Below are 11317 nucleotides of genomic sequence, written 5' to 3' on the forward strand. Positions count from 1 at the left end.
AGAACAAAAAGTGTCCCTGATTGTCAGTGATTAACAGATTTAGCACCTTAATTGCAGTGCCTTAGACATATTTCCCTTTAAGAATAAAGCAAACATGTTTATGCTGCAACATCTCTGGAGTAAATTCTACATCATAATATAGTTAACAAGAACCTCCTGCAATTGGTTGGTACTGGACTGTAGATGGTACTGTACTGTCAGCCCATGGTCTTGAACAACACAACTTCTGACCATAGAACCGAACCCAGTAACAAATAAATACAAGTACATAGCTGCACATGAAGGTCAAACTCTGAGGAAACATTTGAATTTGTGTTTCCCTGAGAAGAAAAAAGGATCTAGTCCATTCAAAGTGTTAAGATCATGATTAAACAAAAACATATTTGAGGAAGAACACAATTTTTTTGGAACTCACTTAAGTAAAGAAATGAAGTCTTTCTCTAAATAGTTTGTTTCTTCAACATTTGGAAGAAGATGAAGAAGCCTCTGTAGATGCAATGGTCTTGTTCCCAAAAATGCACAACATTACAATGTTGTATTTGAAAAGACCATAAGTACGAGAGCATAGTTGGACTAAACTTGGACTTGGGTTTGATCTTGAGACAGCAGCATCACTTAATACTGATTATTCATGCATTTAGGCAACCAAAGAAGTCCATTCCAATATAGCGAGGATACCCCTGTAGTAAATTCATCTCCACAGGATCAAACTTCCAGTACTGCCTCCCTCGGATAAGGTGGGCATAGCCTGTCAATAAAAACAAAAATCTATTAGCTCCTTACTCTCGTGGGAATTGGCCTACAAGGACTGGGCTATATTGAAATGTTTCTTACAGAAAACATATGCATAACCATGGTAGCAAATAAAAGGGAACAGTTTGGAGATTATGGAAAAATGATTAGACTAAAGGTGTGGACACAACAGTTCACTTGACACAAGACTGAATCCAAACATTACCCTGATTTTGATTGATTTTCTGTGCATTTTACATTTACTGTACTATTTGCTGCATTTATTGATAAAGAAATCTGAAAATATTCTGGATACATTCAGTAACATGCTAAGAATATTCCTGAAAATGTGGGGTAGGTGAAATATTAGACAAAAAAATGACAAGGGTTTGAGTGAGAGGACTAATTGGCGTCTCCAAGTGGCTGCACACCTCTCCAAAATGTGTACAGTTCCCAAGTCATTTCAATGTACTTTTAAGACTCAAAGAAGAGTCTTCAACTTATTTTCTCTCTCCTAGCTGTGCCGTTGAGGAACTAGAGCAAACACATTTGTATTTGTTTTGTTTGAATCACAGCCCTGCAGCCCCGCCTTTCCATAATTACCGTTGTTGTCAATATTCCAAAATTCTAAATCTAGTTACGAGAATGTAAGTTCAGAATTCCAACTGTATATTACATGAGTTTTATGATATGGAAATGTAAAGTGCACATTTGGACTCACTGGTGTTTGGCTTGCTTGTATGACATCAAAGTGGTATTTATTATAATCCTCAACGTCTCATCTTTCAAAATACACAGAGCACTCGTAATTTACAGCATTTCTCAGACAACAAACATTTAGCTAAAGTTAGCGGGAGGGATGGGGGAAACTTCTTGTCGCGCGGTGCTCAAGTTCAGAGCGGCTGTCAGTCAAAACCCATACAGCTCTGTGAAGCAGAGACCCTGGGCTCTGACATCATGTATAGCATGTTACAGTACAGGCACTGCGTTCCAATTAAGGTGCTTATCATTGGCCGAATCTGCTATTTTCAACCCGTATACGGGTTCGAGTGAAAAGGACTACTCAATACAATCCAATAATTATTCCACCATGGAACATTTCAATGTAGGAATCACCTCAAAATTGAAAGCTGATTGGGTGATTCATTCATAAGATATATTACCGTATTGGTCCTTGAAGGCTGCGTCAACATCACTGGGGATGCCGCTCCAGTCCTGCATGTTGCGAGGGTAGACAGAGTGGACGCGGTTCTCCTTGGGGCTGAACCTCCAGTAGCTGCCTGATTTGAAGAAGTAGGTGTTGTAACTGCTGTCCTGGCCCCAGAGCAGGGCTGCCTGGATGTGGGAGACTGACAGGCCGAGCCTCCGCACAGGTTCTGGCCCTGTGATCTGTCTCTCTGCATCAAACACCCAGTAGCTTTGACCTTTGAGAGAGAGAGAGAACTTCATACAGTAGATGCCCCTGCTGTGGCCCTGCAAGGATCTGGGCTAAGTTTTCATAGTTTCCATAACTATTGGCTATTCAACACTCTTGTCACTTTTGACATGCCCTACTTAAGGTTGCTGAATTTGGTCTTGGAAGAACACTTTTCTGGGTAAGCGTAAAGGGCATAACGCTATAATGCAGTCATTTTACTGCTTGTCTGCCTACATGTATATTTACCTGTCTGTATTCAACTTGGGGCTTATCGATACTCATAAGACATGACTAACCACAGCACAGACAGCCAACATCTCTGTCACACACCTTGAAAGAACCAGATACTCCCTGATTGGTCTTCAAAGGCAGCATCAATGCTCTCTGGAATCCCCCTCCAATGGCGGGACGCCAGCGCGGGGTAGCCCGCCTCCAGCCGCCCCTCCCGAAAGCGCCACACATAGCTTGATTTAAAGAAGAACAGCTCCCCGCGGATCATAGACACAGCATCAAAGTCTGTCTGGCAGACGTCAGGCTAGAGACAGAAAGAGGATCAATAGTGCATCTCCATACTGTCATATTATGTGTATTCTTGTGTGGCTAGTATCTTAGTTGTATTTTATGTCTTATATTATTGTTATTTGCCTGTGTAGCACCTCAAAACATGAATGGCAAGATGTAACACTCACAATACTACTAATGATCTCATTGGTCTCTTTGGTGATTTGTGGTGATAGTGGAGGTGGGGGCGGGATATGTGGACGATGGCCGTACAGGTATTGGATCCCCAGCTTGTCATCCTCGCTCAGCTCCAGGGGATAGGAGAAGCTGTAATAAGAGGACATCACTGCACCCGGTTCCCGGGAGTGCTGCAGGCCCAGAACATGCCCAAACTCATGAGCAGCCACTTGGAGGAGGTCTGTGCCTGCAGTGGAATCAGGGAGAGGGTCACACCTACGGGGATACACAGTACAACCACAGAGCTGACAACTACTTCCTGACTGTACTAATTTTACATAGAGCTCTATGTAAATCAACTCTTCATACTGCTTGCATGTTCCCTGCCAAGCAAACACTCACCCATGTAGTTGCCAAGTGTCCATGCTTCATCATAGTCAAAATGGATGTCGCCCTCCCTGTGGGTCTTGGGGAAAAAGGCATGGGCTAGAATGCCCCCAGGCCCGTCAAAGGGTAGGTTATCTCCATGCCAGTACCTACAGTAGAGATCCATATCAGGAAAGTGACTTAGTAACTCAGTAACTTGAAATCGGACATTTGAATACACATACTGTACTACTGTACTGACATTTGAATACACTTACTGTACTACTGTACTGACATTTGAATACACATACTGTACTACTGTACTGACATTTGAATACACTTACTGTACCACATGCGTACCTGGTGAAGTCAATGACAATGTCAGCCTTTCCACTCCTGACCTCAGTGAAGGTGAGGGGTGTGACCTCACTCCACACTCTCAGTGCTTCCTGCAGGACACGCCGCACCTTGTCCTCACTCATCTGCCAGGGGAAGCGAACCACTCTGAGGAAGGAAGAGATATAGATATAAACATCAGAGACTGTAAACTCCACACACCATCATCTGTGGTCTGTAGAAACACACCATAGACCACCAGCCTTGTTACATATATATAACCTCCCTCTCATCAGTCAATCATGGATAAATAAAAATAAATACAAAATAAAAAAACTGCCCCGTCGCAGACATCGACGTCTTGCTCCCAGACAAATGAAATAACTTTGCTCGCTTTGAGGATAATACAGTGCCACTGACACAGCCCACTACCAAAGCCCGTGGACTCTCCTTCCCCGTGGCCAACGTGAGTAAAACATTTAAACGTGTTAACCCTCGCAAGGCTGCCGGCCCAGACGGCATCCCTAGCCGCGTCCTCAGAGCATGCGCCGACCAGCTGGCTGGTGTGTTTACGGACATATTCAATCAATCCCTATCCCAGGCTGTTGTCCCCACGTGCTTCAAGATGGCCACCATTGTTCCTGTTCCCAAGAAAGCTAAGGTAACTGAACTAAATGACTTTTGCACCGTTGCACTCACCTCCGTCATCATGAAGTGCTTTCAGAGACTAGTCAAGGATCATATCACCTCCAACCTACCTGATACCCTAGACCCTCTCCAATTTGCTTACCGCCCCAATAGGTCCACTGATGATGCAATCGCCATCACACCTCACACTGCCCTATCCCATCTGGACAAGAGGAATACCTATGTAAGAATGCTATTCATTGACTGCAGCTCAGCATTTAACACCATAGTACTCTCCAAACTCGTCATTAAGCTCGAGACCCTGGGTCTCGACCCCGCCCTGTGCAACTGGGTCCTGGACTTTCTGACGGGCCGCCCCCAGGTGGTAAAGGCAGGAAACAACATCTCTACCCCACTGATCCTCAACACTGGGGCCCCACAAGGGTGCGTTCTCAGCCCTCTCTTGTACTCCCTGTTCACACAGTCATCAGTCATCAAGTTTACAGACGACACTACAGTGGTAGGCCTGAATACCAACAACGACGAGACGGTCTACAGGGAGGAGTTGAGGGCCCTCGGAGTGTGGTGTCAGGAAAATAACCTCCCACTCAACATCAACAAAACAAAGGAAATATTTGTGGACTTCAGGAAACAGCAGAGGGAGCACCCCCCATACTGTACCTTTATAACCAGTTGTACTGGCAACTATCCACCAAAACATGTCATTTTTAAAATTATATTTCCTTGGTTGGGTCCAAGTCCATCTCTAATCCTTCTAACCCCCCCCTTAAAAGATTTAGATGCACTATTGTAAAGTGGTTGTTCCACTGGATATTATAAGGTGAATGCACCAATTTGTAAGTCGCTCTGGATAAGAGCGTCTGCTAAATGACTAAAATGTAAAATGTAAATACATACAAGCCGTTCAACAGTGTGGTTATACTATGATAATAATAATATCTCCTTACTTGTAGGCGAGGTCAGTCTTCTCCAAGCGCCCCCCGAACAGGACAAAGCGTTTCTGCCTGTGTTTCCCCCTGTAGAGGACATCTTTCAGCATGGGGTAGTCAGGGACGCCACAGCGGGGGCGGTTAGACACCTCAGTGCTGTTAGTTACCAGGGCTGCTCTTATAGGGTCTCCTCTGGTCAAGGCTGTGTCTTTGAGTGTGTTCTGAGGATGGGTGACTCTTCCTCTCTTCTTCAGATTGTGGAGATCAGACCTCTGGAGCCATCCCTTTGAAAAAGCAAGAACATGAGCAACATTTATTAGAAAAATAATGTAAAAATCAGTGGAGAACACCAGATTTGATAGAAATATGTATCCAAATGCATTACTTTTTATTATAATCCATACATACATTGACATTGGGGCGGCAGGTAGCCTAGCGGTTAGAGCGTTGGACTAGTAATCGAAAGGTTGCAAGATTGAATCCCCGAGCTGACAAGGTAAAAATCTGTCATTCTGCCCCTGAACAAGGCAGTTAACCCACTGTTCCTAGGCCGTCTTTGAAAATAAGAATTTGTTCATAACTGACTTGCCTAGTTAAATAAATGTAAAATAAAAAATAAAAACATTGCCTAAACATGATTGCCTGTAAATATTTCTGAAGGTGGGAGTATGAGAGGTCAAAAATAACTGAAAATCTTGTGGGCTTGGAGCTTACTGTACTGTCAGTTATCATTACACATAGGAACTAGTACAGTAAATATCCCCCTGCAGAACCCAGAGGAAATGGCTCTGCTCATTAACTCATACCTTGAGCGTAAATTACAGAAAGGAGAAAATCTGTCAGTGGCACAGTGTCTCCATGGCTTTTTGAAGTTGTACAATTGCAGGCCTTTTACAGCTCCTGCAGCATTGCAATTCAGGGGCCATTGTGGTGTATTCATGATCAAAAAAAGGTTTATGGTACATTTCCTCTGACACTGCTACTGTAAAACACATTCAATTTCCTAATACACTAAGAACATGAGAAGGTAGTGTACTGCAGTGTCTTCTAAATGAACGATAGATACCAGATAATCATTCTGTCATTGGGTTAAGATACCATGTTGCTGAAGTGGCCACCCTCCCTCTAGTAGCTAACTTCTGCTCTGTGAGTTGTGGGGTGACTGATAGCTGCAAAAATGTGTTGTGCATTTTTGTGGTAAAAATGTGGCACCGGTGTAGATTGATGTGCCCTGAAAACATTTAGATATGGAGCCACCACAGATTTGGCCACTGTGGGCGTGGAAGCATTTTTTTTAAATGGGCACCAACAGTAAAACGTTTTTGGAATTCAGAAGGACTGTTTTAAGATAAAGGCTCCACATTTGGCACAGAGGTAAATTTATGAACACTGAATACATTTAGCTATGGATCCACCCCAGATTTGACCCCTGGAGGGCATGGCAGCCATTTTACAAAATGTCTACTGTTGGTAATACAATGTTAGAGTTTTGGAGGCCTTTATTTTAGATAAACACACCAAGTTTGACACAGAGGTATATTCATGTACCCTGAAACAATTTAGAAATGAAGCCCGCACAGATTTGGCCTCTGGGGGTCATGGCAGTCAACTTATGAAATGGCCGCAGATGGTAATACAATTTACATTTCAGAAGGCCTATTTTGAGATTTACACACCAAATTTGGCACAGAGGTAGATTGAGGTATGCTGAAAATATTAAGATATGGAGCCACAATTATTTTACTAAAAGGCTGCAGACTGTGCCACTATTTTACAAACCTTTAATCTACAAAAAGTTATCGCCTACACCAAGTCATATTTCTGGGCTATACTTCTTGCTCTGGATATCCTCAAAACCAAAATGTTTCACAGTAACACACAGTATATTACAAAGAGTACAGAAGGAAACACAGCAGTCATGTAGGTCAAATTTTTTTAATTAGTGTAGCGGAGATGAGGTAGAATGCGTGAGGTACTGAATTCGGATTAAAATCACCCTAGGCCAAGCACAGAATATTTATTTTGGTTCTGACGTTTGGTTCTGGAGGTGGAGACTGGGGTTCACATCCTACCAGGTACATAAGCATGTAAACAAATGTCTACTAAAGCTACTTTGCAATGCCCATATCAGAAGCAAATTCAGATAGCTGCCTTGGCCCCCTTGGGCCAAATCTGTTGTGGCTCCACATATATATCTTGTCAGGGTACATAAATCTACCTCTGTGCCGTATTTGGTGCGTTTACAAAAGAAACTGTTTAGAATTGTGACATTGTATTACCGACAGTGGCCATTTTGTAAGATGGCCGCCACGGCCCACAGGGGCCAAATCTGTGATGGCTCCATATCTTAATCTTTTCAGGCTACACAAATCTACCTCTGTGTCAAATGTGGTGTGCTTGCCTCAATATAGTCCTTCTGAATATTAAAATAGTATTACCCTATGCGGCCATTTAGAAAAATGGCTGCCACGTCCCCCATGGGCCAAATCTGGGGGGACTTCATATCTAAATATTTTCAGGGTCTATAAATCTACCTATGTGCCAAATTTGGTGCTTTTATCACAAAATGTGCTTAGCTGCCCCACTACAACGGGAACAATGCCCAGCAGGATTTGTGGAATGTGCTCCAGACCTCAAAACGAGAGGACCTTACCCTGAGTTATGTGCCCCTAAACAAGGGGAGGAACACTATGCAGAACTCTCAGTCTTTCACCTGCATTTCACTTTGTAGAGTTTGCAAACTGGAATTCAACTTAATATATGGATGTTAGGGTTGCTCTCTAATCTAGTTTGGTGATAAGACATATATACACCCAACAGCATGAGAAAGGAAGTGTGGGCTATCTACAGTACATTGTAAATCATGGCTAACAGGCAGTAGAAGTGTGCACTCAACATGTTTCAAAGAGATAAATGAGAAGAGAAATTAGTGTTGTTGACAAGTTATCCCCCCTCATCAATCAAATGAACCAGTCTAGCCCCTGAGATGAGAGAAAGCACAGCTCCTCCCCTCAGATTCCCAACAGGGTAAAGGTAAAAGTTCACTTCCATGGTGTCACGGGTTGAACCGGAAACTTTGACTGTCCTCAATTTGCATGCCTTTGTTTACATTTACAGCATGTATTGTATATGGTGTTCTGTGTGTATACCCATTGTGCGTACAGGCTGGACACATATGTAATTATGTACATATGTAGTGTATACCCAGTACACAGTGGTGTTGTGTTTTCACTGCTTTGGCTGCCACTCAGTCAGTCCATCATCTTCTGTTCTGATGACTATGCAAATAGCCCATTTTTTAACTAGTACACCCCGAAAGTGGCCATCTAGGTGATTCAGGCTGTTTTATCATTGTGTGTGTGTGAACCAACATGTTTTGGGAGGGGGATTCATTACATGTATGGACACATCTGGCTTCTGGTAACAGTGATGAAAAGATCTCTGAGCCATTGGGGTGGAGGGGATCTGGCAGAGTGATATTCAAAGAGCACAACTCAACATGTCTGTACAAGGCGCCTCTGAAAGGTTTCTCCATCTATACTAAAGCCCTGACATTATAACATGTGGACATTCTGTCAGATCTCACTATGTCTTGTAAGAACTTAGAAGGAGGATACTAAAACCCGTTCCTATTAGAACAATACTAGAGGGTATTTTCTGCAAACTGAGCAACTTGGTAAGCATTCTGGAGTCAATCTAGTTATGAAGAGAGAAACTGGTCTTCTTGAGTGAATGTTTACATGAGAAATCAGATGTGGTCTGGATTTGGAGAGTGCATATATACAACTGAGTAAATAAAGACAAACTATTTCACTGTAACAGGAAAGAGGATTAAACTCATGAGGTGAGAGATAGATGCACCACTATCAATAAATTCATTGGTATCTGCCTCCTTATCCCCCTTAATCGAATACATCAGCCACAATCAGTAGCACCAGGCAATGGAAGATATATTACAAATTCCCTGGGTACTTACTGTGCTCTCTTATCTTTCCTGGCAAACAAACTTCCTCGTGCGGAGCTGAGAATCAAGGGGATGATGCCACTCTCACCTTGCATGAACTGATCGTATTAATTTTCTCAGGTTTTATGGTCCTCAGGAACCCTCCTCTGTTTTGCAGATGCTTTACAGAAACCAATCACCTTTCAAGAGGGAAGGCTTTTCAAAGCGTTCTAACTTTTCATTCCATCTGAGCCTTCCAGTGATGTGGAGCTGCTGTAGCCTAATTCAACAGGTGGATGCTATGGGAACTGAGGCTAATAATCTCTCTGGTCTCACGGTGTCTAGCAGTCAGTTTGGCCAGAGGACAGAACTAACGGAGCAAAACAAGAAGAAAAACCAAGGGACATGGGTTTTATTCACAAAGAGATATCTAAACAGTGAGCACATCGTGTTCCCTTCCCTCCATTTTCCCTGAGAGAGCAAACAGGCACTGTGTTTCCTGACCCAGATGCCACATACAGAGAAACTTGTCTGTGCTTGTATAATCACCCACTCTTTTGTCAACAATGGGAAACAAATTGACAAGACTACAGATTTCAGTTCAGTTACCAACTAGACATCAACTTAATTTTATTGAAATGATGTGGAAACAACATTGATTCAAACAGTGTGTGCCCAGTGGGATAACATTGAATTACTATTTGTATGTGTTGCCATCGCAGGTGCAAGTCATTTCAGTAAAAGGAAGAGAGTAGAAACTAAACGAACAACTTTTCCTCCATTCCATTGAGGAGACGTTTACCATACTTCGTCCTTTATACAGTAGGTTTACAGTAGGCTACCTCAAACATTCTCAAATTGATGAGTTCACATTTTCTTTCAGTTTTCATCTTAAAGTACCTGCTAATCTCTGTAATTGAGGCAGTCGGCTAATATTGCAAGTTATCAGCAATATCTCTTTATCCTCTCATTCATGGGGTTGTTGACAAAATGTATTTATAGCCCAGTTATTATAATTTCCTGCCTTGCAGAGACAAGAACTCAATTACCTTCTCTATTGATCACATGCCCACACCCTGCAGGACTTTCAGTTGTGCCATGGTAGCCAAGGTTGAAAATAAAAGCCTTCTTGATGTCAGTGTCAATGTTGTGGCAGCGGCTTTGTGAAGTTTCTAAATGAAACATTTCTTAAACTTAGTCCCATCCTGGGATGGTTATGTATTCGACTGAGATCTTTTTGTTTAGGATTAATGATGCCGTGTTTAAATCTTATGTTGTGATTTACTCCTGTCATGTATTGGTCATCATTGAAAGATATGACACTTTGTCCACTGGGCTGGCGCATCATCTTAACACTAAGTATTGACATAGAACCCTTCTAATAATATTGAACATAACATCTACAAGATTATTTGTTTGCCAGATTGGTTTTAAGCATTTAGCAGGTTGGTATCTGTCAACCAGGGCTCAGCACAATCATAACTGCAAGCAAAGTGTAGTGTGGGTATAGCAAACTGACCATTCTAAAAAAAAAAAATAACAGATTTTCTCCCACTGCAGTGAAAATCTGAACTGGAAAACTGGGAATGACAACTAAGCAAACTTTTCTGCACTCTCATGTGTGCATGATTTGAAATAGCAGGTGAATTTGAAATGCACGGATAATGGTTGGAAATGACTTGCAATACCGATGAAACTTCCAGTAATTACTATCAAGTTAATTTTGTCTGTTGAGAGATATTATCAAACAAAGAAAATATCTAAAACTCAAGTACACTGCACTCACCGGCGCCGCTTGGTACCTGTTTCCTTCTGGCACTGGCGAACAATGCATGCTTCTGAGGCACTGCAGCGTAAAGACGCAGGATAGAAGGATAGAAGTCAGCATCATCATCATCATCATCATCTGTTGGACCTGTGGACGCAGAGTGCACCAGCAGTAATCTTCTCTGCTCTCTCTAATGCCAAAGAGTGACTGCGCAGCGTCTTGGGGACTCTTATATAGGTTCTGATTCTTTGTTCTCTTTCTTCAAATACACATTTTATAGCCTCGAGTGATAATACCACCCGCTACCACGTGACATTTAACCCATTTTGTGCTGCGCTAACATGGATTCAAAACATATGATCTACCTGCAATAACCAGAATAGGAAACTAATGCGTTTTGTCTTTTGGAAACACAACTTATGTGAAACTCAAATGTAATTTATTCTTCATCAATAAATATTTTTTAAATGCTATTGAAGTTTGTTGTTTATATTTGGTTC

General features: G+C 42.2%; 1 protein-coding gene across 2 annotated transcripts; it reads right to left on the reverse strand.

Moving 5' to 3' along the window:
- Positions 1-309: 309 nt before the first annotated feature.
- Positions 310-11113, reverse strand: mmp11a (matrix metallopeptidase 11a). Of its 2 annotated transcripts, none has more exons than XM_014160433.2 (8): positions 10836-11113; positions 5125-5390; positions 3554-3697; positions 3230-3363; positions 2839-3074; positions 2480-2684; positions 1896-2156; positions 310-748 (listed from the first exon to the last, which is right to left on the reverse strand). In XM_014160433.2, exons 1-8 carry the CDS (start codon positions 10953-10955, stop codon positions 630-632), a joined length of 1485 nt encoding a protein of 494 aa, XP_014015908.1. In that variant the 5' UTR covers positions 10956-11113; the 3' UTR covers positions 310-629. The 2 variants fall into 2 exon arrangements, with proteins under 2 accessions (XP_014015908.1, XP_014015909.1); XM_014160434.2 differs by lacking the exon at positions 10836-11113 and adding an exon at positions 9083-9517.
- Between the last annotated feature and the right edge of the window lie 204 nt (positions 11114-11317).

The sequence above is a fragment of the Salmo salar genome, chromosome ssa20 (genome assembly GCF_905237065.1).
Source record: "Salmo salar chromosome ssa20, Ssal_v3.1, whole genome shotgun sequence".
Taxonomy (NCBI): Eukaryota; Metazoa; Chordata; class Actinopteri; order Salmoniformes; family Salmonidae; genus Salmo; species Salmo salar.